We start from the raw sequence: 26,744 nt of genomic DNA, 5'->3' as shown, positions 1-26,744 counted from the left end.
TGTTTGAAATGGTCTGTGCACTTTACGAGCATGCCAGTGGAATATCACTGATATGATTTAAAGCAAAGAAAAAGTTTGACACATTCTTCAGATTGTAAATCACTGAGGACTAGGAAATAAGCTTGAACACCTGACCTGTAAACGTACATGTGTTACAACCAGGCATAAAATGCAGCACCTGCTTATATATCAATTTTTAAGACTAAAATACACATTTAAGATTCTGTTCTAAGGTTTCAAATCTTTTCTAAGGAATAACTAGTTATTCTGCATCAGTCTTTTGTGTAGAGTTCAGCTTTGATGAACTGACACTTGACTTTGGATTGTTGACAAACCATCCTGACAGTGTAGCTTCTTAGCTATGTTGCACAAGCCACTTTAGCTTAAACTTAAAGCAACACTAAGTAACTTCTACCACTGTGGCCGTGATCATCATTTATGGGAAAATTGTGAATGCTAAATTGTGAGCAGGTAACAGTAACACAGGTGGACAAAGTCTTAAAGTTAAGGAACTGTTTCACTAAAGTCACTTGCGCAGCGATATCTATCTAGAACTTGCTAACGTTACGTAACACTAACCACCATAACACATAAGCAGAACCAAGTGTGTAACAACCCAAGAATGTGTTAAAAAAAGAAGATGTTATTTCTTCTTTTAGAAGTTACAGTCTCACTTTAAAGGTACTCTATGGAAAGTTTTGCTATTGCTACATAGCCAAACGTTAGCATTAACAGCTGTTTACTTACCAGTCTAGAAGAAATGTTCAAATTTCATTCCTTTATTGTCAAGAGTGTTCTCCATCTGTGGAAAACAGCATCAATGTTTATTCTTGTTTTGCTAATCTTTCTATAATTTTTCTTCTACTGAAGTTAGCATGCTAACCAGCTAGCCCTGGCTGGCAAAAAAAATATATAGATCGCACCTTTAACAGTAATCTATCATAATAATCTGACAGTTACGAGACAAGTGAATGACCCATTAGTGACCCTGCTGAACACAAACTAGCGATAGTTCAAAGCTTGGAAAGCTGTTAGGACTCACTAGACAACCCTGTCCCCTAGAAAATGTGTTTCTACAATGTTTTCTATTAACAAAATTAACAAAATGAGGATATGTTGTTAATTTATGTATTTGGCAAGTTGCTGAACCCTCGTCTCTGGAATAGCAGTTGTGCTTTGTCCGCCCACTGTCCACCCCAACCATTTCCTAGAGATTACACTGCTCTTACATTTCCTGCAAAACATATTTGCTGTCACAGTTTAGTTGTGTGGAAAAGTAATTTCTAGGAGACAGGGTTGCACTAGATCAAGTTTGAAAGACTAATTGATGTAAGAAGTGCCAGAGTGATCTTAGATAAATTTTAAATGACTTTTTATGGAAACAAAGACCTGATATATTGTGGGAGAGTTTAAGACTAGAAAAAGCTTAAATCTAAAGACTCTGGTTATATAGGAAGTTACTCATCTTCAACAAAGAATCAAATATGATCAATAGAGTATACTCAATTACTATAGTTTTTAAAATGAGAATCCCTATGTTGAAGAACAGAACCCAAACCTGGCAGAAAACAAAATATACAGAAGGGTGAAAATGGTCTCTCTCTGACCAGACCTGAATATGTGCAGGGGAACATGGGTCTTTAACAGGTTCAAAACCAGTCTGATGCAAAGCACCACAAAAGCCAAAATATCTCAGTCAGCCCACCTGTCGGCCGACCACACAGCAGACTCAAAGGTCTGCTGATAGCGTAGGAGATTAAAGCCCATCTATCTGTGTCTGGGGAGGCTCTTAAGGGTGGGGGGTCATCAGAAAAGGAAGGAGGAGGAGGCTTTGGAGGGTCGAAGGGTGAGGAAACCGGCAACTGGGAGGTTAACCATCGTACTCGGGATGGGATGGAGGCTTTTGGGCGAGGGGGGGTTGCAACTTCCACCCGGTGACTGGTTGACTGATGGAAAAAAAAAGAAAGTCCCCCATGACCCCCACCCTGTTGCCCCCCAGCCGAGAAGAGCCGGACGGGGACTAAAGCCCCCCATTGTTGTCCCCTCACACAGGATCACCAAGGCCCCAGCAGTGAGAGAGGGATGGGGGGTTGGAGAAAGGATGGGGTTGGTGTGTGTGTGAGTGTGTGTGTGTTTGGGGGGGGGGGCAGCTCAAACACAATCGTGTGATAGGACTTGGCCCTATCTAATCAAGGGCAGGAGGTCACTTCCGAACAACTGGGCAATAAAAGATTATTTCCAGCCACATAACAGAGGAGCCGTTGGAGGTGGGGGGGGGGGAGAAAGAGAGAGAAGCAGGGGAGGGAACGAGAGAGAGCAGAGGGGGGAAGGGTGGCTGTCTGTGAGGAGAGGAAGTGAATTGAAAAAAGCCAGCAGACGGGAACCATCTGTCTGGATGCATAGTCTAATCTCAAAAAAGAGGGAATGAAGGGGGAGGAAAAGGGAGGATAAAGAAAGAGCAAGCTTCCTCTTCTTCCTCACAAACAAACACACACTCAAATCTACACTCAGTTGTCGGTTTATCTAAAACTAATGTAGTCTAATCCAAACCTCTTTAACACAGTTTTAACAAATGTTGGACATTATAACCTTGATGAACGAGGACGATTGTTGTATTAGACCACATTCGTCTAAGCAAGGTGTTCCTAATAAACAGTGTATCTATCAACCCATCTATCTATACCTTTCTAGCTATCTATTTAATGTGCATATGTGATGCCTGTTTTTGTCCTTGGTTGAGAAATCAAAGGGAAAAACAGGACAAAAGTGGTTGTAGGGGGCCTGGAATGCAGCAAACACACAAAACTGTCCCCTGGGGCCGTTAGAAGAGGAACAAGGACATGATCTTGTCAGAGTTAGGCTATGTGAGAAAAAGTTAAAGCAGTTCCGAATTCAACTTGAAGGCTGGATGCTTGTGGACTTTTCTGACAAGCTTTTTAAATTTGAAGAGGTGATTTTCTGTAAGACTGGTTCTGTTTTCTGTCATGCTCTGGTGTTGTTGTCATCTTGAAATATACCCTTCGATTTGACTATGGTCTTTTGATATCTCTTGAACCATTCTGAGCATATTTGCGGATCAAATCTAACGACTCTTGACAACTGACTGTTTCCAGCAACAGTCTCCAATAAGAGCAACACTGAGACAAACACCCCGCTGATTTAATTAGCGAGCAGAATACCAAATCACAAGCTAGTCTTTTGGGGCCTGTGAGAGCTGGCAAAGGCTTTTGCACTAACTTTGCAGAAAGGAAGTGGCACTTTGAATACTGATGAGTCAATCGCGCTGATGAAATAGGAGCCATTGATCAAGAGCAAATCTTGTCTGTGGCCGAAATAACGCCCAGCTATTAATTACAAAAGAAGCCCACTGAATGATTGCCAAGAGTCATGTATTGTATTGATCCATTGGCCTCCTCCTCCTTATCATCATCATCATCATCCCCTCCAACTGGCCTTTGTCCATAAAATGGCAGACAAAGACAAGAGGCAGGAAGGGGGCTCAGAGAAGAATGTGGTATCAGATAGCTAGTAACGCTGCATAGACACATAGCAGGTTAAGAGGAGGGGGTGTGAAAGTTTTACACTACAGTTCCTGTTGGTGGGAGGGTGTGTGTACCCAGGAGCAAATGCTTAAGAGGCTCTAGCTCCAATGAAACACCTCCATCTTGAATAGCCCTCGACACCTGATAAAACACTGGGTCATCCCTACAGGGGCTTTACGGCTCCTGAGGAGGAAAGAGGCCACTAAACGACTGTCTGCCTCTGACACGCCGCTAGTCTGACAAACAGAGACGCTCTGGATGTAGTTCTCCAGTGTCAGTTACAAAAACTACTGAGAAAAGTACAGGAACAATGCCCGGTTACTTTGGATAATCCACAGACCTCACTGTCCAAACTGTTTTCTTCATGAAAACTGTTGACAGTGAGGTTTGTAGATTACACATACTAACCGGGGACATGGTTTCAGATTTTTTTTCCCAATGTAATTTTTCAATGAAGTGAGCACCGCAAATATTATTCCATTCACATCCATTGTTTTGGAGGGGAGGCAGAAATCTTAGAGGCGGATACCTCAAAATGTACCACTGGAGATAAATGAGAAAATATGTCTTTTCTAATTTGTCAGCAAACCCTTTAAATAGGAGATAGAGGCTGCCCTGCTGCTAAACTGATCACATTTATTTGTATTTAGAATTTGGAAGGAATTATCATCCCTCCATGAGATTTCCTAGATGTACAAACAAACCAGGTCTGTACCACTGTAGAAGTCAGATGGAGGAACAGCAGTTTAAGTCCTGTTTACCTTCTTCAGTAGATGGATACTCGGAGCTCTCTGAGAGCCACAGAATCTGTCGGGTCTTTTTTGTTGTCCAGCCAAAATCAGTCTTTATAATATCATCTCTGTTAGGTGAAAATATCACATCTCCAAGTTGTGGGGATTTTCATGTTTTAAGCTAAATTGGAGGATTACATGTTCCTCTGTGGGTTGAGAATATTCTCCAAACCAAACCCCTTTCAAAACCTGTTATATAAACTCTGAAACGCATTGGTGGTCGAGGCAAACACAAGGCTGCTTTTCTAATTTACTGAGATGTTTACATTTTAGATACACAAGGTTTTTATCGGACAACAGCAATATACTGTATTTTCCTTATATTTTAGACATAGTGAGTTATAGTAGTGACTTATCAGGACCTGTACTGACATGTTTTATGGCGATTTACTATTTTTTTAATGTCATTTTAATCCAGTGGAGGCTGAGTGTGGATGTTGGAGTAGTTTCTAAACACATCAGCTCTCACATGTTGCTCCAGCACACCGTCATCATCCAAAACCAAATATCTGAGGAGATAACTTCCATAAACTTTGGTCATCACGCTGAAGTCCAAAAAAGCTGCCTTCCTCTCCAAAATCCACCACCCCCACATTTCCACTGATTGCTAATTTCTATTTATATGCCATGAGGGGAAATAATGAAAACCAGATGAGGAGGCGGAGGAAAGCTGAAGCAGGCCTTTTGGTGATGAATGCTGTGGAGGAGGATGACTGTTTATAGAGTATCCTGCTCCACCGCGGCCGTGCCGGCAGCGGTGCCCTGGCTAAGAAAAGGACTGCCCCGGTAGGATGTGTGGGTTGGAGGTTCCACCATGACTCACTTGGTAGTCATGCGTGTTTGCACTTGTATGGTCCCAAAAAACCCAAAGCTGCAGCAGGGGACCCGCCAAGCCTGACAACTCCAAATAGCATTACGTGGGTGTGTGGAGCAGCTAAATTTACTCTGAAACAAGTGCAAAGAGGGGGAGGAGGGGGAGTTTGTGACCATTTATACCATTGAATTACTTAATACTGACTCAGATTTCACTTTTTTTTTTTTTAACAGCAGAGTGGTAGTCCCGTGATGAGTAAAATGTGACGCAGTTGCAGAGCAGTTCACGTGGCAGGGTGATGGAAAAGTGAAAGAAACTATTCAGAGGCCCTAAAATGTTATTTTAGACACCTCTGCCGATTAGATCAGAGATTTAAGAGTCATGTTAAGGTCTCAACAGAGCCAAGTTCTGGAAATGGTGGGAGTAGGATCTGTTTCCTTATTTGGCTTAGGCTGGAAAATACCAAGTAAACACTGTCTTCCTGTTCACCGCCTCCTGAATACAGTTTAGATCTCTTCCACCCCCCTGCTATCCATACAGGGGAACTAAAGTGAAACCTGAAAAAAAGAGGCCTCCTATTGTTTGCTATCATCCAGGAGCCAGGAGCAAATGGGGCTCAAATTGCAGCTCTGAAAGGTAACAGGAAATTGACAAATCGCTAATCCACTCTTAACTATTCAAGGCAACAAAAGGTACATTCCACCAAAAAGGGAAAGAAAAGCACATTAAGTACAGAAGGCCCATTTGGAGGGATGGTTCATTTAATGCAAACCATGGACAAACTGGAATGAGACTGCGTGCTACTCAGTCTTAGTGAGAGCCTGGTCAGCTTAATAACAAAAGAAACAAGATAGCTCCTTTGTGCTCATGTTTACAATTAGCTTCTTATCTGTGAAGCATTTAAACCAAATCTGTTCCTCATAAACTGCTGAGGCTTATTGAGCTGTGGAGTTCTAACTTATGTTAAATAAAGAGATTCATATTCATGTTTAGCAAAACTCTGAAAGATCCCAGGCCTGTTGCACATAGCACCTGAGGGCACCACCATCACATGTAGGCTGATTATAGACACGGTTGTGTTGTTTTCTTGCCAATGCTGCAGCTTTCCAAACCTAAGCCGCAGTATATTTTTTCCTTTGTCCCAGAGAATTTCCTGGTCACAGTTTGTGTTTCCCCAACTGTTGGCATTTCTGGCTGACCAACCAACTTTCAAACTGATGATCTCATCCCCTGGGGGGCCCAGAGGTGGGTGGGTGGAGATGGGGTCAGCGGACTTCCCAAGTGATAAATTCACTGACAAAAAAAAAAAAAAAAGAGGTGGCCAAACGGCCGGACTGTGGGTCCTGGTGGGGGATGGATTTGCCCCTGTCGTTGCCTTTAGTGCAGGAACCACACCATAAAAGCCCAGCATTGATAGCCCCAGTTTATTATCTTTGAACAGGTGGCCCCAGCTACTCGTAATGGTCGCTCTCGATTCTCAAGGCACACACTGTTTGGGCTCTGCAATATGGAGACCATTTGGGAGTTTAGGAACATCCCGATCTAGCCGCGTTAAAGCCCAGGGAATAAACTACAGTGCATAGTTTTGTGATGACTTGTTGGCTGGTGAGTGGAGTGGAGTCGGGGGGAGGTTTAGAAGGAGAGTTACTTCCTGTGAGCAGTAACTCATGGAAACGTGGAGGCTCTGTTGATGCTAGCAGCTTCAGGGCTAATCGTGTCAATGACCTGTATTGTTTAGCTTTCAAGGTTACCGAGGAGAATCGCAGCAAAGAAGCCCTCCAAGAATGTAAACAGTCACATTTTGAGCTACAAGCTGTTTCTACTCACTGCTGAAAATCTTTACCAGGAATTCCACACCCAGCATGAACACACATACACACACACACACACATGCATACACACGTGGAAAACAGTGATTTGCTGTTCGCCAATGAACTCAAACTCAAGGAAACAGACCTGCATTTCCTTAAAATCAGCCACCAGTCACATCTTTCACTCCTCAAGCCAGTTACTGTTCAACAGCTCAATCAAGACAGCAGACAGTGCTATTTTTTCATTAATTAATATATTTTCTGCATTAAAGTTAACATAGTTTTCTTTTGTGCCACCCTTTAATTTTTCAGTAAGTATTTGATATTTTGTTATATTCAGACATGAGTAAATTTAAGACTGTCTCTTGCAATAAATATCATAAAATAATAGAGCTTCACATAATAAATATTTTTTTACAACAAAAAAATGTTTTAACAGACATTTTTCTTTTAAAAAATAGCCAGAATTCCTCTTATGGATTTTGAGCATCATACAATTTACACAAAATAAAGGAAAAAAAAAACATGGGAGAATGCCACAGAATGTGTATGAAGAGTTCAGATGGGTGGAAGGAGAGAAACATATCCAAGTGGGAGAAAAATACTATGAGATGGATGTGCTTTCGTTAATGCAACGTGAGCATAGGAACCACGGTTTTAGTGTGGTATAGCAACCAATAATTCAAACATACCTGCTTGCTATGAATACCAGGTAACAGCTACATAATTGCCCTATAGAAGATCGTCCTTCACAGATTTGGTGAGAGGCAGCTTCCTGCTGGGCGCACACACCCAGAGGAGAGCGCCTACCTAAAACGGAAGAAAAACTTTTTCATACATATAAAAAAATAGTGTTAATGAGGAGCTGAGGATAGACATAGAAACAGTTAAGGCAAACACTGGTCTGTAAAAACATGGTCCTGATCCAGAAAAAATAAAAATAAAAATAATTGAGTGGTTTTCGTTACTCCTTTGCTTAGCTCCTTAGGGTTCCGCAGTGAGGAGGGGAGGCGGGTGGGAGGTGCTTAGAATGTTTGATAAACATTAATTTGTGACTATCATCATCATTATCATTGTCATCATAAGATCCACATCAAGAGTCTCCCGCGCACACGCAATCACAAACACACAGGGGCGATCAGGAAGGTTTCTCCTGGGTCTGTGGGTCCCAGCTCTCCAGTTTGCAATAGACAGTGTTGGAGTTCTTGCAGCGACAGCCGGGCCTGTTAACCCGGTCGTAGCAGCCCTGGCACGCCTTCAGACACCCCTTGACAGGTGGGTAGCATAGCAGACAGGGGAAGAGTACCGACATTAATCCCATGCACAGGAAACGAGAGCAGCAGTGGGAACGTGACAGCGAGCAGGGGTGGTCAGCACACGAGTCCCCCTCATCGTCATTGGAGCAGTGGTAGAAGATGCCTTTAACCAGGCACATGCACGTGCCGTGCTCCAGCGCGCTCTCAGCAGAGCAGAGGCACTGGCCATTACACGCCAGACATGAAGGCAGGCTCCTGGGAGCCGTGCAGTCGCTGCACTTGCACTTCCCACAGCGCTCACAGATGAACTGGTGCCCGGCAGCAGCCACCACCCCGTTGCCACTGCCAGAAAAGTCTGATTTCCCTTTGCTCTGGGGCTTGAGTGGAGCCTCTAGTGGAGGCTGGTGGAAGTGAGGTCCCTGCTGGGGCTGTAAAAGGGCCTTGGGCTTGGGCTGAGTCCGAACAGGCCGCTCTGCTCGGTGGTGGTGCTGTAAGCTAATGCCGGGCCTGGTGGGGGGCGAGCGTGCCAAGAGTCCCTGCTCAGAGGAGGCACTGCTGTTGCTCCCTGAACTGGCAGCACTTCCTGTGCTAGTGGAGCGGCTGAGCCCCGGTGCCCGGGACCCGCCATACTGCTGTCCCCCGGCCACAACCACCACACCGCCCCCGACATGATGGTGGTGACCTGATGGCCGGTGCTCATAATTGTTGTTCACATTGACGAGGATGACCTCGTGAGTCCTCTCCTGCTTGTCCTGGGGCCTGGGGGCCATGCGAGGCGCAGGGGGCCTCCGTACCACCGAGGGCCCCTCAGTGTACTCGTTGCTGGAGCGGATGGCCTTGATTTGGTCCAGGGAGAGAATGGCAGCATGCTGGAGCTCCCGCTCGTAATCCGACCTCTGCCGGCTCTCTAGGGAAGGCTGCTGGATCACCACTAATGAACCGCCGGGGCCATGTTGACTTTGGAGCTCCATCTGGGGGGATCACCACTTCCGACATTCACCGTAGACTTGGCATGCATCGGAAAACCTGCCAGAGGGGGGAAGAGAGGCCGGGAAGAGACAAAGGGGAGGCAAGGGAGGGAGGGGACATCATCAGAGAGAGCCAAAACATGGCATAACTGGCAAACACACACTGTCCTGATGGAAGAGGGGTGAACGTGATTCCCAGGACATGTCATTTTCAAAACTGATGAAAACCAAACGACCACATCATTATCATTATTCCTAAACAGTAGAATAATAGCTACTGTGCAGCAGCAAAAATAGCACGTTTCAACACTGACTAATATCCAGAGTGTAATGAGCAGTATGTGTAATGTCATATTTGAGGAGTATTTAACGTTAATCCAGACTGGCTGTTTTCATCCTGTCCACATGACAATATGTCACTTTTGATCCCGTTAAATGAGGCAACCCGGGAAAGAAGTTGACTATTAACAAGACTTTTTGTACCGTCCTCCCCAATACGCACACATCTAAACTTACAAATACTTCCCCTCCTCATTTACATTTGTATGACTAGTTAACATTTAAATGCACCGCGGCGACGAAATGAGGACACGATCCAAGGGAACTAAATGAGCTGCCTCACTTAGTATTCTATTACTAGAGCAAAAAGGATTTCAGGGAAATGGGGACAAAAGTAGCGCAAAAAACCCCTAAGGTCAGACCAAGTTCCGATAAATACAGACTAGTTGAAAAAGGGGACAGAGCGCTTGAAAGTTGACGGATTAAAACTTCGCCTCACGCAGTTTTATCGACTTTATCTGAAGTAAATCAATTGTCTGATGCGCGTGTTTAAGCCATAAACACCACCAGGAATTTGGGTTTGAGCCTTCGGGGATGTTATGAAGCAACGCCGACCTGCACGAGGCCAAAACCTACACAGTCTGCAAAAACATAAAGCCTGGCTGCCCCGTGAGACGCACATCAACCCTCACAAGGGAGAGACGCCACAGTCAGAGTCAAAACCATCGATTTAGCCGCTTTTGCACTTTGCAAACAAACTAACTTATTATTTTTAATAGTCTAAGCGTCAAAGGGCGCACCATAAACAGGATTATCCGCACCGCGCGCGCTGAAAGGAGAAGCCGTCTGCGCAGTAATAAAAGCAGGATCCTATAAAACCCACAGAGCCGGAGATCAAGAGACATAAGAGGACGCATCCAAATAGACGGGGAAAAACTTATGAATGAAAACAACCGCCGTGGGGGAGGGGTGTTTGTTACAGCAGAGCCACAGAAGGACACAGGCGTGGAAATCTATCAGCTTCATCAACTAATCGCGATGAATTTCAGCCGCTGCGGGTGCTTTTTTCCCGTGCCAAACACATAGAAAATGAGACGGAACGTCTTAGGCTTTGTGCACCAGTGTAACAAAACATTTATTTCACCACAGCGGCGCACACCAGATCGCTACGTACGCTACTAGCGGGCAACAAACACCGTAAAACCAAAGTAAAATGCGTAAAACAAGTGTAAAATAGTAAAGAAGATGCGTACCTATATGCAACCATCCATAACGTCGAATCCATCAACCAAACAGCCTACCAAAACTCCATCCAAAAACGAAGGGGCAATGTCCACACGTAGACAGCCTGTTAATCCAAGAGCGAGTGTATCCCTTTGCGTTATTCCCTTTTCTTAGTCAGTTTAAAGAAAAGTTCGGCGCGGGTTACGCATGCATTCGTCCCAGGATAAACCACAGTAAATCCACGGTGGAGCTCTGATGGAGGAGGGAGGGAGGGAGGAAAGGCACCCGGAGAACTGCTGCGCACTTGGGAGGCCGATCTTCAGGCAAGACAACCCAGTTCTGGAAGTCCCGTATGAATTGTTGTAAAATAGAAAATAAAAAAAATCAAAGACGATTCAGCTTATATCCAAGAGTTTCTCCTCTTCGCGCCTCTGCAGAGAGTTGAGTTTGAGTTCTGGTTGTTACTTATTGTTGCGGGGAATCTGCGCTCTTGTGCAAAAAAAAAAGAAAGCGTCGTCGGGTCGCAGGCGGCGGTGCGCTCTCTCCAGCTCTGCGGGCCTGTTCAGCACTGAATGAATGGGAACGCAGGGCTCAGTGTTTGCTCGACAAGCCAACTCCCATTGGCCATTCACTCCACTGAAAAAGGATACATCGCATCCGCTCCTGATTCATTGGGCAGATGTAGAAGGCCGGGCGATAGAGATGTGTGCACTAGTTAAGGTGGAACTGGCTTTTTATTTCGCGTTGGCTCGGCGAGGGGGCTCAGCGAAGAAAAAAACACACTAGTAGTTTCCGTTCTTGTGGGTTATGAATAATGGTGTGAATAAGGTTGACTGTGACTAAAGGTATTGTAATAAAGGCGCCATTTATTTATATACTTGCTGATTCGTCATTTTTGCTACAGAGGCCACACATACACGGAACAGAGAAAAATAAAAGCCCCGCTTCATAGATGTAACTTTTACTCTGTTTCTGGAATTTAAACTGAAATGTTACTTGGCCAATATACAAATTAAACAGTTTTAAGGAGTAAAAGCGTATTACTAATACACATGAAGTAAAGGTTAATACATGCATTTTGATGTGTTGGTGAAACTATCATATATGTTTAGTAATTAGAAGTAAATCTTATGAACAACTCAATAAACCTGATACTTAGTAAATATGTTTTACAGGTTATTGAACGTCACACGATGAAGGGTTTGTTGACAAAAGAAAGATTAGTTAAGATTACATTTTAGATGAATTAAACGTGGCTCCTATAGATTTGTAGGGGTTTTTAAGAGTCGTTAACGAGACCAGCTCTCTACAATGTAATCATCTCTGTTGCACTGAATGACAGTCATGTATATTCACTTGGTGTTGAAATCTTAAAAAAAGACCTTCAGTGCTACAGAAATCTCACTTAAGAGACCAGTGACAGTCAACTGGCTGATTTTAGACAATTCAGGGAGGAAACATCAACAGGATGTCTTCCCTCCTCTCTGGAATGTTCCCATTACGCATTTACACATGTCACCAGAGGAAATCAAATGTGTGGTGATGAGTCTGCAGCTTGCATAACTCTCTGATATGGCCACTTTCCCATCGTTTGACGAGTTTCAGGGGTAGTTTTTTTGGATGGGGGGAGGTGGAGGTGGAAGTGGTGGTGGTTGGATTTTTTTTTTTTTTGAAACTCCCAGACCACCTTAAGAAAAACACAGCCCTGCAGCCAGGGGGAAAGACTCCCCCCTTCACTCCTGCTACCCCCCTCCTCTCTGTTCCTGACTGTCTGGTTTGATTGGTGTCGCGGATGCGCTACATCCGGATCCATGAGAAAAGGAAGTTCAATACAAAGTCAATTTATCCTATTCAAATGGAAAAATCAATAGATGAATGACCCTCAGTGCCATTTCGGGTCAGCAAATGCTTAAAAAAGAATGCGAAAAAAACCCACCAGAGTTAACGGACTGTTAAAGTCACTCTGTGGCGCAGAATCTTTTTTTTTTTTTTTTTTAAAGCTGGATGTTAAAATCCAGCTTCTCGGTGATAAAGCAAATCCTGGTAGACCGACAGATGGCCGCCTGGATCCCTGCTCTTAGTGGTCGGAAGTGCGGACGGAAATCTCACGATTACAGCAATTAGCTGATTTTCCATGGATAGATTTGATGAATATACCAGCCGCGGCTGTTTTTCTCCCCGTGGATATGGAGCTGCAGTTCCCCAAACTAGGGGTTTAGTAACCATCAGAGGTCCATGAAGGGGGTCCTCACATACAAGACTAATTCCACTGTTTAGTTCCACAGATGTTAATGTGGGGAAACACATGTAATATTCTGATTAGAGGCTTCATTCTCTCCACATGCTTTATAATTAGTTGTAAAACTTTTTGACCAACTCATGGTTTATTGCAGTCTTCTCAAATATGAGCCTGAAGTCAAACCTTTCTCTCTGAAAACATAAAAACCGGTGATTTGTTTGTGCAGTTATGCAAAAAATCACATATGAAGTGTGTTTTTTCCAAAGAGTCACAAATATTTTCACCTACAAAAATCACAAAGTGGCGCTGAAAATATGCAGAAAAGATTCTGTTTGGATGTGCAGGTGAAAGCTGGGATAAAACAGACTGATGCATGGGTAGTCTCCAAATCCAGTCCACGCTAAGTTTACTTTTGCACTGAAAAACAATTCCTTCAACACTGTCAGCAAGGAATTCCATGATTTTAACTAAAATTTGTATTTTATAAGCTTTTGTCAGAAGGATACTTCTGCTGTAAACTCAGTGTTAAATATCTCCAGGGCTTGTTTGCTTGTTCATGACTTTTTCCTCTAATGTTCTTTTGCTATGAAAAAAGACAAGGCAACCATATGAATACGTAAATAATGCATTAAATACATTATTAATATTTTATATGATCAAACATGACACTTCAGCTCATTTTTCAAAACCAAAAAACTAAAACAGTCCTGAGCTGCTGAGCTGCAGACTGTTTAGAAACAGCCAAGATTTTAACAAGCATTTTCGGGAAAACTACATTTTCTATTGGCACAATAGTTTGTGGACTCAGAACCAGTTACCACATTTGTTTTCTAGTAGCAATAAAATAAAAACTTGAACAATAGTTGCATAACTTGGCACAGCGGCTACAAGAGATTTTGCCAAAATCAGCATCTACCAATATTCAGCTTGGCGTTGTGTCAGGTTCTTATCATGTTGGGAACATGTCCAGCAGCTGAAAAAGTATACTTTAGAAATAATATTAGAAAGAAGTTCCTTAGTTTTGAATTTGTCTGCAGCAGCGTGGTCAGAAGAAGCACAGGCCGCTGTGCTGCTGCTGATAGCTGATATACGACTGGATGAGAGAGTCAGGGATCCGGGGCTTCACAGTGTTCAGGGCACTTTCAAAGTGTCTGGCCTCGATGTGCTGAGCTTTGATGTCCTCTTGTAGGGCCAGGAGGGCAGCCTCTCTGCATACTGCTGTTATCTGGGACAGGAAACAGACACAGATATTCAGCTGTCAGGCAGAGCTGGTCCATCCAGTGAACACCGTTGAATCACATGAGCGGCCACAGTCAGAGGCTGATCGACTGCGATGACAGAGGGTAGATGTGTTACGGTAATAGAGCAGTACTTTATTTATCTCTATCTGAGAAAGAAGCCATGCAAGGCGGAGAGACTAACACAAACAGAACTGTGTGTAATCTCAGAAAACCACTGATATCTGTACTAAAGAGAGCCACGAGGCAAAAATCCATAATGACCGTCCCTCTCACAGTTTAACTACAGTGAGAACAAGTCAGCATGTGATCCTCTCTGGAAGTAAAAACACTTTCAACAGAATCAGCCTCTGTTTTTCTCAGTATATGGAAAACTCTGATGTTAAATGTCTTAAATTCTCCTTCAATCTGCAATGTAACGATACTTAGAGAAACTGTGGTTCCCTGGCTCTGAGCTGTAAGACTTAACTAATAGGATTATTTCTGCCTCCAGAGCAGCTGTTTTAATGAGAGATGTCTGTTTAACCAACATTTCTGATCTGCCATGTCTAAAGTGTAAATACAGTAGTCCTCTGCAGCCTCTTTAGTGCAGGACTGATGGAATTATGCAACGGCTGACATGGAGGAGTGCTGCAGGTGACCTTTGGGAAAGATTCTGCACACGCCAGAGGACTGACTCACTTCCGAGTCGGTGGTGACGGCTGATGAAGGCCAGGCACCTTTCCCAGCAGTGCCACCCTCCTCCCGTTCTAGAAGCACAGCTTTGTTCTGAGCCAGAGCAGCTTACACACCTTCCTCCAACAAGGGCAGCACAGGAAACTATTCGCCTGTACAACCACTGATAACGTCTGGTGGGAGGTTAGTGGGACATGCAGTCATGTGATGCGGCAGAGCGGTGGAATATTGAACAGTGAAAGTATGCACGCAGAGCAATGTGGGTCCAAGGAAATTGTTCACTGGCCTGAAGCGCTGATGGTCACTGCCCTTCCCTCCACAGCTGCGCTATGTGGCACGCTGAGCGACATGCAAGCTGATACCAAATATTCACATGCACAGTGTGCAGAAGATGAGTTTCCAACAATCACTGATGTTGCACTGTCCCTTCACACTGGGTGAGAGGTCCTGCTGTTTTGCATCTCCAGTACTGATCAATAAATAATGTGAAACTAAAGCACTGCTGTGCATTTATATCAATGAAAAAGTGCTATGTAAGCCTGGCACTAAATCTGTCATTTAACTTTTATTATTTGACAGTTTGTTGATTAAATACACAGTTAAATGTAATGGTCTCCTACAGGAGAATTATAAGTGAAGTATAGTCTAGAATTTCTTATCTCTTCTCTTAATCTTATCATCATAAGAGCAGCAGGATCTGATTTATTCTTTTAGCTGTGTTTGCAACCTAGCTAAGCTATCAAACATATTATCTTAGATACTGTTCATCCTGCTCCCATCACAAATCCACCATTTTCTACTATTCCTAAGTTTTCTTAGAAGAATTCAATATCTATTAAAAATATCTCCAGGAAAAAGCACAGCGACTGTTGGAGTGCATGACAGTCATGGCGTTTTTCAAGGCTAGAGAGTAAAATGAGGGGAGATAGCTGTGACAGCAGTGTGCTCTGGCCCGGGTAGCATGCACGGCTCGGGACAGGTGCTTTGCAGATGTCAGGATGTGAGGCCTATCCCGCCCCCCTCCTTCTTCTGTTTCAAGCCAGTGAGCAACATGATTTAGGCCGGGTAAACACACGGGGCTGGGTTAATTTTGTATGAGGCTTTCCCATCATTCAAGTCATTTAGGCCTGTCAGTAATAATGATGCAAAACAATGAGGCCATGTATCCTGGTTCCCTGTTTACAAACGGAGTGAGGGTGAGCGAGCTAGGAAAGGAGTGAGTGAGAGAGAGCGAGAGGGATGCCACATGTTGAACAATGTGATTTAGTGTTGTTTCCAAGCAACATTCATAAACAGGAACAGACAAACGTTGCAGCACAATCAAACTGTAATTTCTTATTTACGCTGAAACTTGACTTACAGGACATGTTAGTCTCCTTGTGCCTCAATCTCATGATTCAATGGTTAATAATTATTTGGTTGTTTACTTCCACAACACCCCTCGGGTTTATTAAAAGAGGGGAGAAAAAAATGTCCGGAGCTGCTCTGAAGTACACAAACGACGTGCGCGCACACACAGGCCCCCACATTCATGCTCGCTGGGTTTATGAGCTGGTCTGTGAAGGCGATCAACAAGCCAGTGTTTCCTGCTGTGTGTTTGCCCGTACATGCCTTGAAAAAAACATAAAGCCACAAAGGCAAACAGGGCGAGCGAAAGAGCCAGTTTGTTTGTAAACGTGAAGGCATTCCTAGACCGGAGCCAAAAGTCCAGCGCCGACCCCCCTCCAGCACCACCTTGATACCCCTCAACCCCCCTCCCCAAAAAGCAACCTACAACCCCCTAAAGATGGGCCCCCCGCACTTCTGAGAAGGAAAAAGAGGAGGAAGGAGAAAGAAAACTGCAAATGCACAGAAATGAGATGTGTGTGCGTGGTGGTGGTGGTGGTGGTGGTGGTGGGGGTCGGTGGTGAAGAGTGCTGAATTGTGGCAGGCCAAATAAATTATAGATCTCTCTCTCTCTTTTTTTAATTTTATTGCAATGCAGACTTTATTTTTCATTCCCTTCATAAATTATGTCAGCAATCACTTAAATATATGGAGAGGGCTGAGCTGATGCATTGCAGTGGCTGCTCTCTGGTGGTGTGGGCGAGCGCAGAGTTCCTGGAGGTGGCACGTAGCCAGTCGTAAAGGCAAAGCAAACGAGAAAAAAAAAAAAAAAAAGCAGCAATCATCAAGAACCTCTCAGTTTGGAGACGGGGCTAAAACTTGCTGACTCGAGATGACCCAAAAGCTGGCCTGATACTGAGTCAAAGAGAGAGCTTTTGATGACGAAGCAAAAACTGTACAGTAAACTCTTCCATTGCAGCTGGTTCAGGTTAAACTGAATCATGGTCTACAATCTATTCATTCAGCAGATGTTTGCTGATGATACAAACAGTCTTGCTGACACCCAATTCCTCATGCTGCAAATCATCGCGGGGTCCACTCAGTTCCTACAATCTGAGATAAATCCCTAAGTCATGCTGGGACCAAATTATAGCCAGTCTAATCAGGTCTGGGAGGGACCCATGGGGTCTAAAATCTGTGGGGCGACTCTATCAGCTTGGATCCTGTGGTGCATTGTAATCACTGTAAGGTACCAATGTTTTTTTGATCACCGTTGGTCCATTTGTCCATATGGGATGTTGTTTACACAGCTAACATTTTACACAGGTTCCTAAAAATGGCAGTTGCCGGTGCTGCAATGACTTGCTCAAAGGCTTGAAACAAAGCACTCTGTATGATGTATCATGAGACCATATCACAAGCAGAACTGTTTCATAGCTGTTCCAACCAGCCACACTTAAGGGCAGGGAGAAAAGCTGGTGTAGAGAGGGCTAAGATACAACACTTGTTCATATATGAAGATGATGGTGCACACTTTTTTCCTCAAAGACATTCATGATGTTGCACATACAAAAGGTGATGGAAGTTTTGAAAGAGTGGACAAAAATGTGCTGCATGTTCAGAGTAGACACAAGTAGAAACCACATGGAGAAATGGACCTATAATGTTAAGTAAGTAAAAACTATAAAGTATGGTATAATACAACATGCATAAAGTTTAATGGTCATTATATCATATACCGCTGCCGCCACCAGCAGAAATGTCGGGAATCCTTGTGTCAGTCATTCCACCTTAATAAAATGTCAGCGAAACCTCTCAAACCGCAGAGCTTTAAAATGGGTCGCTGGAAAAGTGATAGATACTCAATTGGAGCTCCCACCACATCCTTGTTTCCACATATTCCTCTAATGACAAGTTTCCCCTGGTGGTTCTCAAACCCCCTCTGAAAACCAAGAGTCACACGCATGAACATACAAACACATACACATATTCTCAAACACCAAAATGTACATACAGGGACATAAATATAATAAGTATAATAAGAGTTGCTGAAAAAAAATCAAACAGGCAATTTATCATTACTCTTCAGAATAGCTGTCAATAAGAGTCAAATGCAGTGGTGAGAGTGGTGAGACAGAGGGGGGGTCTGACTACCATAATGACATGTTTGGTGGAGACTGGCAGTCACATTTACCTCTGCTGTCTGTTGATCATTTCATACAGACAGGAAAAGTCATTTAGATCCTAATTTTGATCCTCAAGTGGACGAAAGATTTACCTCGTCGAAAAGTAAGAGAACGAGACAGGCAGGAAGAAAGTTTGAATTTAATTCTACAAGCTGAAATTAATTTCCAACGTCACCTTCAGGGGGCAGACGTGAGCAGAGTGTAACAGTTTAGAGTTAGAGAAGAAGAACGCGGTCTGAAACGGATGGAAGGTTGGTCTGGCTTAAAAATGCAAATTGCTGGAATAAACAACAAATTCAACTAGTCCATCAAGTCAAGACCTGGATTCTGGTTCAACTCGAGTGTTGTTGTGACAAAAATGGAGAAAAATATAGATCTAATTCAGACGCAACGGGAAAAAAGATGAACACCAACTGACATCTAAACCACTGTACTAAAATTTCCATGTTGTCAATGGAAAACAGGTAAAATAGTAGCAACCACTTCAGTGTTTGATATGAAACCCACAGTGGTTTTATGAATATGAAGTGAACTTTATACCATTGATATCAATGGATTAGAAAAAATGCCTTTCATTACATATATAAACTCTTTGTAAACTATGCTTTACTAGAAGGTATTAGTATTTAATTTCAAATTCTAGTGGCGTGACAGAGGAAGGCAGAGGATTTCGGTCAGTGAAGCCATTTTAATGGGGTTATGACATGAGGACGGGCACGTGCAGGGCTCAGGGCTGCAGGCCCTCGCTTGCCTCCTGTGCCTCCAGCAATTAGGGCGCCACAACATGAAACTCTGGATACAACAGCGGCCTTTATGCTCTATTGGTCACTGCACCACAACTACACAACTACACCCTATATCGTGCTGTTTGAGTGCACACAGTTGGACATATATACTGTATGTGGAGTGATATACTACAGCACGTCCAGCGCTGTATGTGAGGTCCTGTTGTCCTTGTAAGATAAGACAACACGAAACTTTAATGACCCCAGAGAGGAAATTAGGCTGTTGTAGCAGCAAATGGTAACAAGATACAGCAAAGAATAACAGAATATAAATGAGAACATAGCAAAGCAGGGGTTGCATAAACACACCTGACACTTTTTAGCACTTGAACATGGCAAGCCAAAATATAAGAGTGGAAATAAAAAGTCACGAGTATCAACATTTAGATAGAGATGCAAAATAGCAACAGTAATAATCTCAACCCTGGTGATCATGAAAAAGAACTGGAACTGAAAATGTGCAGCATATAAACGCAGAGTACCAGAGAAAATAAAGGGTAAATAAGGATGTAGACATAGTCTCTGTAGAATGTGAAACTAGCTGGTCTACAGAAGGTAGGACTGAGTGTCTACAGGTGCATTGTGAACAAGAACACACAACTTCCTGTGTCAAGTTATTAAAAATGAATCAAAAATAAACAAACACCACACTGCAGCACTCATCTTACATGTTCACGCAAAGCCCCAAAAGCCTGCAGTGACACTCTGAAAACCAGCACATGCACATTTATACCTAAATAACTGTTCAATTCCATATTTTTCCCCACAGTATTTCCTGGGAGAAGGTGAGAAGGGGCGCGTGCCATGAGACAACCTGTTCAGCACGACGAAAATAAACCCTTCTGGAGAGGTGGGAGGGGGGCGAAAAAAAAAAAAACCAAGCTTGCGACTGCTGGCAGTGCATACCAGCGTTCTCAGGTCAAATCTGTCTGGTGTACTTTTCGCTTCCTACTTCAACAAAGGCGCTCAGTGAGTGTATCAGACGCCCTTAATGAAGGGCTTGTTAGCTGGGCTACCGGCAGCAGATCCACTAGAGCCGGAGTGTGTGTTTACTATCAATCCGGCCTTGTGTCTACAGCGGGCTACATCCAGTCCTCCCCACCTCTCTCCTGCCTCACCCCCCCGCCTCCCTCACACACAAACGGCCACATTTACAGGAGCGAGCCCCCACCCCCCCATCACCCACCCCCTCCTTTGCCTACCACAAAACCTCTCCCCCATCAATTCACAAGTCCTGCACACATACTTTACAGTGCACAGACACACACACGTCTCTCAGTACACTGCACTTGCTCGTGTAATACATGATACGCTGAAGAGGCGTGTGCACACACACATGATTAAAAGGCCAATGCATAAACATATACACACACACACACACACAAAAAAAATCAAGCTACACGACTATGTGTAACCACACATACATGTACAGGTAGAAATGCATGTACATATACACACACCCACAACTACACACTTAAATATAGTACGTATAAGTACAGGCTGCATGCAAACATGTCCAGTCTTTCATGGGTAAGCCTTGTACATAGCAAACACATGCATGTTTGTTTAAAGCACAGTCAATCATTTAACCCTTAGAGGTCACAGCCAGCAGCCATAGCTTATTCACTTATTTTTATAATTTACTTATAATAACAAATTCTATTACTGCGAAAATTTTAATGATAAATCAAGTCTGCAAACAAATCACAGATCACATGCACACACACACAAAAACCCAAAACAAACAAAAAGACAAAAAAATGTAGAGTGAAAAGGCATTATCATTAAAGATTAATCTACCAGTTACTTTCTCGATTAATCAGTTGAGTAATTGAGAATTACTGAATCAAATGATTAATCTGTAAAACAGCAGCACATAGTGATAAATGTCCAGAGTAATGTTTTCAAAGATAAAGTAACTGTTGATTGGTTATCAAAATAAAATAGTTGCTGAATAAAGTTATGTTGATCAACAAACAGATGATACAGACTGAGTAATCATTTTGGTTCCACTGCGCACAGAAAGGAAAAATGAAGACAATAAACAGCATACTGTTAATGCCATCACAAACACATGACAAAAACAAAGCAAAGTTACTAAAACAACACTACAGATTCCAGTTTAACTGAACATACAGATGCATAGTGCACAATCCCACACACATAAATTGTTGGATAGCTGTTGTCTAATGCCAGAGATATTGGCTCTAAGAGGAGTGCTCTTATGCAAATGGGAAAATATTAATTCCCTCCTCTAAAGTTGCCTCTAACCACACCACAGTATCAGCACCACCACCCTAACCCCATCACTGGAAAAGAAAGAGAGGAAAAAAAGAAGCGACACTGCATCCAATTTTCAGAGAGGAAATTAAATAATATTTAAATCAAACGACGTCGGGGGTGCAGAGCCCAAACTCTCAACCAGAAATAAAATGTTTCATCCTCCAAAAAGGCTAAGAGGAAGTGTCTGCAGTGACATGCCTCTGCCAAGAGAAACAAGGCCTGACCACAGCTCCATGTGAAACCTATTTAAGATTACAAGGCGCGCAAGAGAGAGAGGGTTAAAGAGAGGGAGGTGAGGTTAAGCATGGAGGGAGGAGAGTCACGTGGGGAGAAAGGGGGGAGAACGGAAACATGGCACATGATCATAAATAGAGTAGACAGCAGTGTGTGTGTGTGTGTATGTGTGTGTGTGAGCGAGCTGTGGATGAACGTGCACATGCTTGTGCTCTAAGCAGAGGAATTTAGATTCCACTGAAAACTCTGATGATGAAAGTGTGATCGCGTGGGCTTTTTTTCACCATATGTTACAGCTGAGACAACAGAGACCGGGGGAAGATATTACACACGAGTATTCCAGCAGACACAAAAACCTTTGTGTGCTGTTTAAATATTCCACCTCTTAGGCTAAATGAATAAACCTCACACAGAGATATATTCTGAATGTGAGTCACATTCATTATCTCCCAGTAAACAACATCCAGTAACTTGCTGCACCAAGTACATGTGTGTTCAACCATAGTTTAGTGTGGGAGTTACACTGTATCGTACAATACACACCTCCACCTAGCAGGTGTAAGTCATTAACTGTTGTCATGTTGGAGAGGTTAAAAAGATGTCAGAAAAGTCAGAGATAATTCACAAAACAAATCCTCATTTTTCTATTTTCTTGATTAAAAATTGTCTAAAATCTGTAACACATCATTTTTTGATTTGACCTAAAAAGGCACAACCATGTTTTTAGATCTTTTTTCTAGCCAAGATTAGCTTTAGAGTTCATGAATAAAATGTATAAACGTATCAAAATTATGCACAAAAGGTGGTTCTTTGGCTCCACCCACTGAGGTTGATGGCAAACAATAACATATCTGGTATGTATATATAATAAGATAAGATATCTGCCTGTAGGAAATGCTTTTAATAAGTACAAACCTAATCTGTGACCTGTGAGGTATGCAGGTGTCTGTTCACAAACGTTGTGACGGTAAAGGCTCAGCGTGAGCCATGTTTTCTAGCCACGCAGGAAATGTTTGTCACGAAAGTGGAGGATGCTCTGATGTAGCATGACTCACTGCTAATGTAAGTAAAGTGGCAGGGATGATTTTCAACATGGAAACCTCCTACAAAAGCTACCTAATAACTTCCATGCCAGACGATTAGGCCTTATCGTCTCAGGTCCCTACCCATCTTATGTTTTGGAAAGACGTGTGTGGGATAGCACCTGTGTTGGGGCTACACAGTGTTAAGGTTACATGTATGTGTGTGTGTGTGTGTGTGTGTGTGTGTGTGTGTAGGGGAGTATACCTGGGCCTCGCCTTTAAGGGCATATTTGTCCTCGCCCCTTAATCAGACGAATGAAAGCTCCACATTCTCCCTGGACTTGGGAAGGCAGGGATGGCATATTTACCAAACACACCCACACTGAAGTGACCTGGAGACTTGGTATGTGTATGTGTACGTGTGTGTGTGTGCCTAAGTGATGTGTGTGCGTTCGGCAATGTCAAGATAGGTAAAACTCCACCTGTGTGATGTGCTCCACTGAAATTTTCTTCTTCCTGTTTCCTCCATCTTTCGTAATATACACAGTACCCACAAACACGCAGTGAATGTTCCCATGATTAGTAAAGCAGGTACAGCAACATAAACACACAACGCAGATGAACCATGTAGGCTGCAGCGACAAAACCCCTCAGTATACTAGAAGCATTACCCATATAAATTCAACTAGTCTGGCTTTAAATACCATCTCATTATTTATTCTATAACCTTCAGAGTCAACACAGTCTTCATCCAGTGTAAAAACAAAAGCCTTTAACATTCAGGAGTTAAACTGCAGCCATTTTCATTCAGCCTTTCAAAACTGTAGATTAAAAAGTATATAATCGACATTGACTTAATGGTGTGTCCTTGTCACTGTACTTCTCTAGTTTTATTAGCTACTTTCAGGTTGTGCTGTTCCTTTTCTTTCCACTCCTTCTCCACAATTTGGCATCTTTCTCTTCACCCCCCCACCCCTCCTTTGTCCCTTCCTACCTTTCAATCCTTCCTATCTTGCTCCATTTCTTTCTTTCTTGGCTTTTGCAACCCACCTTCTGTCTTCTTGCGTGGCCAAGGGAAACAGCACAGCTAGTACGCTCGAGGACTCATATTTCCAAGGAAAAATTCAATTTGTGCTCACCATGTACTCGCACATAAACCACAGCGAAGGCTTTATATATATAAAAAGTTAAATTAGGGCAGATTGGAGCCATTTCCCCTCTTGGCGATCGCTGGCCTTTTGCAAGTCACCACAGCTTGCTGGCTGAAGGTGGTGAGGGAAATGTTTTCTTTTTTAACCTTTATTTAACCTGCAGCGTCGACTAAGAACAACATATTTACAATGACAAGAGGCAAAAGGCTCGCTGGAGAGGAAGTGAGGCGAGGTGTTTCACAGTCACACAGAGTTACAGAGGTGTGAAAGGCTTTTTCCTCGCAGCCTTTGTTGAGCTCTTGACTGTGTTTTCCATATCGACTATGTTTTTCTGAGTGGCGGCGTGACTGCTTCTGTGGTCAGCCGCATAGAAAATAAAAAACACACACACACACATCCACACACACAGGACTAGAGGTTAAACCATATTTTGGAAAATCACTGCCAACTTCAGACCTCGTCAGACACGCATTCCACCGATGATGATTACAGATCATTCTCTCTTCGAGTGCTGGACTGATGGCGTATATCAGCCTCGTACATTGTGTAATGTCGCTATTATTCAAACAGCAACACGTTTTGTTGATGCATTTTTTGGGCCTGTGTCCTTGGTGATAAAAATCTTTGCAACAACAAATACCGAGTCATAAATCAGACAGACGACACACAGAGCCAGAGGAGGAACAGCCACAACCACAACAGGTGTTAAGAGGAAACCATTTGTCTTCCTGTGAGGGTGGTTTTGCTCAGTGTGTGTGCGTCATGATGGTGTGTCATTATACAAAGCCGTATTTGTGATCAGACTCTTTTTATGTCTTTTAATCGTTGAAAACAGGCTTCCGCAAATCCAGCGTGTCTGCTCAGGCTTCTATTTTAAAATGAGGGGGATAACAAAAACCTCATCATCATTACAAAACTAGTTTTATGTCCTTTAACTGCCGCAAAAAAAATGCAGCAATGCTTCATGAAGTTATAACTCAACATGTTGACTTTGACTGCAGAGCTGCTCAGTAATCTAGGAAAGGGGAATATTGAGCATCACAGGCAGCACATTGACGTCAAGACACACTGTTGATCTGCCTGATTTGTACGTCCTGCATTGGAACAGACTTGCTCCTTCCAGTGTGAAAAAAAAAAACAGAGTTAAGAAAACAATTGCACCAGTGAGTCTGAATGGCTGTCAGCCAAGCGTCTCAGACACCTGGGCTCAGGACCAAAAAGCTCTCCCCCTGTTGGAGGGAAAAAACCCACCACTATGGAGGTCACAGCCAGTCAAAGGCATCTGTGACTGAACACAAAGATATTCTGATACAGCTGAAAGCTGTAGCTTGAAGTTTTATTTAAAATGCCCCAACAACCACCCACCCCCCTCTTTTGGAGATGGATGTTACGACACTGTGAAATCTCCAGGGAGGGCACACAGCAGGGCTGGCACTGCCTGTCAGCTGTCGTCACCTCGACGTGCTCTGCATCGAAACAGCAACTTCCAGCTCTGTCCATTCTGAGTTCATGCAGAGAAATCCAGATTTTTTTGTCAACATCTTGTCACGATCTGCTAAGTGCTCTTTGGCTGTGGTGTTTTTGCACTGCACCTCCTGGAGGTCAACTGTCAATCAAACACCACAGGGAGGTCTATAACATCCACTGTTAATGAAGTTTGAGTTTCTGTAAGTTGTGTACTCACTGACCATCATTACTTGTTTTAATGACTCTGTTCCTTTCCTGTTTATTCCAAACAAACTGTAGAGCAGAGAACACGTCAGTCCTGTGCAGCTGAGGGAAAGACCTAACAGCAAAGTGCTAATTTTGTCCTCAACTATATATAAGAGAGAGAGAAATATAAAATAAACATTTATCCTTAATTAGAATATCAGGTGATTACTCTGTGGTGAGGCATTTCAGCTCCTCACACATTTTATTATCAATTGTTTCTCTATCTAAAAGTCTAAAACAAATTGAAATAAACTTTTGGGAATCCAAACATCTCTCAAGGAGCCATTTTTCTGTTGATCCTGATGATCACACTGGATCACTGTTTTGCTTTACCTTCATTATTCTCTTTGATAGTAAAGTGTTTTTGCTCCAGATCCCATCAAAACAGATATGTGTGATTATCACTGGAATGTGTTATCTTAAAAAAAAAACTAAAAAAACTAAAAAGGAAGTGGAAATCTAATCTATTTTTTCAGTAGACTCAGCTTAAGTGCTGTACAGAGAGGATCTTTATATAGACAGTAAAAGAAGGATTTATATTGACAACAGGATAAAAAGACAAAATAATTTGCCATTGACTTATCATAGTTTGATAAAGATTACATTAACTTTTCCAGAGTTTGAAAGCTGCTTAAGAATCAGGGATGAGACATGGGTAAATTTCTTCATGTTGTGCTTAAATGCAACTTTTGTTGACTAAATTAGTATCTGTGTGGTTGTTTTGTTCTTATTTTTCAAATACATTACAGAAATGTATGTAAAAAATAGCACCTTTAGGCTGGAATAAAATTTCTTGATGTCTAAAATAAAAAAGCTTTGTATTGAAACCTGAGAGGGCTTCAGCTTTTCAGCAAGGCTACAAACAAGGCCTGGAACTGACTCGATGCCTGTGACAGGGTGCAATAAATCCTCCAGGTCTTTTCCTGTCAGGGCTTGATCATAAATAGAAGAAAAAAAGAGAGAAGTGGAGTAGCATCACACCTTCCTTCAGGTGCAAGTTAAGCCCTTCTTCTTCTTCGTGACAACACTGCGATTACAGTATCAAATGTTGCTTCTGTTTGGAGGAGTGATGGCAGAGGTGAGGAGCGAGAGCCGGCAGCAATTTACTGGGCTGAGTGTGAGTTAAAGGTGTGTGTGGTGTCGGAGAAGGGTTTAGAGGGAAGGTGAGGGTTGGGAAACCAGATGTCACTCTGGGCAGGTAGGAAGA

At 43.0% G+C, this 26,744-nt stretch overlaps 2 protein-coding genes and 1 long non-coding RNA gene across 3 annotated transcripts in view; all 3 read right to left on the bottom strand.

The window, feature by feature from the left end:
* The window catches only part of LOC127142727 (uncharacterized), a 200,499-nt gene extending 199,693 nt beyond the window's left edge, over positions 1–806 (bottom strand). The window contains exon 1 of the long non-coding RNA XR_007813718.1: positions 748–806. This is a non-coding gene — a long non-coding RNA (uncharacterized LOC127142727). The remainder of the gene's footprint in view (positions 1–747) is intronic.
* Positions 807–7,193: 6,387 nt separating this feature from the next.
* spry1 (sprouty homolog 1, antagonist of FGF signaling (Drosophila)) lies at positions 7,194–11,400 on the bottom strand. Its single transcript, XM_018703025.2, has 2 exons — positions 10,715–11,400; positions 7,194–9,240 (listed from the first exon to the last, which is right to left on the bottom strand). Exon 2 carries the CDS (start codon positions 9,183–9,185, stop codon positions 8,097–8,099), a length of 1,089 nt encoding a protein of 362 aa, XP_018558541.1. The 5' UTR covers positions 9,186–9,240; positions 10,715–11,400; the 3' UTR covers positions 7,194–8,096.
* A 2,137-nt stretch (positions 11,401–13,537) lies between these two features.
* Positions 13,538–26,744, bottom strand: part of spata5 (spermatogenesis associated 5) — a 97,400-nt gene continuing 84,193 nt past the window's right edge. Inside the window, exon 17 of the mRNA XM_018703023.1 lies at positions 13,538–14,149. Within this exon, the coding sequence (XP_018558539.1) occupies positions 13,970–14,149 (180 nt within the window). The 3' untranslated portion in view covers positions 13,538–13,969. The remainder of the gene's footprint in view (positions 14,150–26,744) is intronic.

This window comes from Lates calcarifer, linkage group LG8 (genome assembly GCF_001640805.2).
Source record: "Lates calcarifer isolate ASB-BC8 linkage group LG8, TLL_Latcal_v3, whole genome shotgun sequence".
Classification (NCBI taxonomy): domain Eukaryota; kingdom Metazoa; phylum Chordata; class Actinopteri; family Centropomidae; genus Lates; species Lates calcarifer.
The sequence above is the reverse complement of the archived record's forward strand: the minus strand, read 5'-3'. Positions and strand labels throughout refer to the sequence as shown.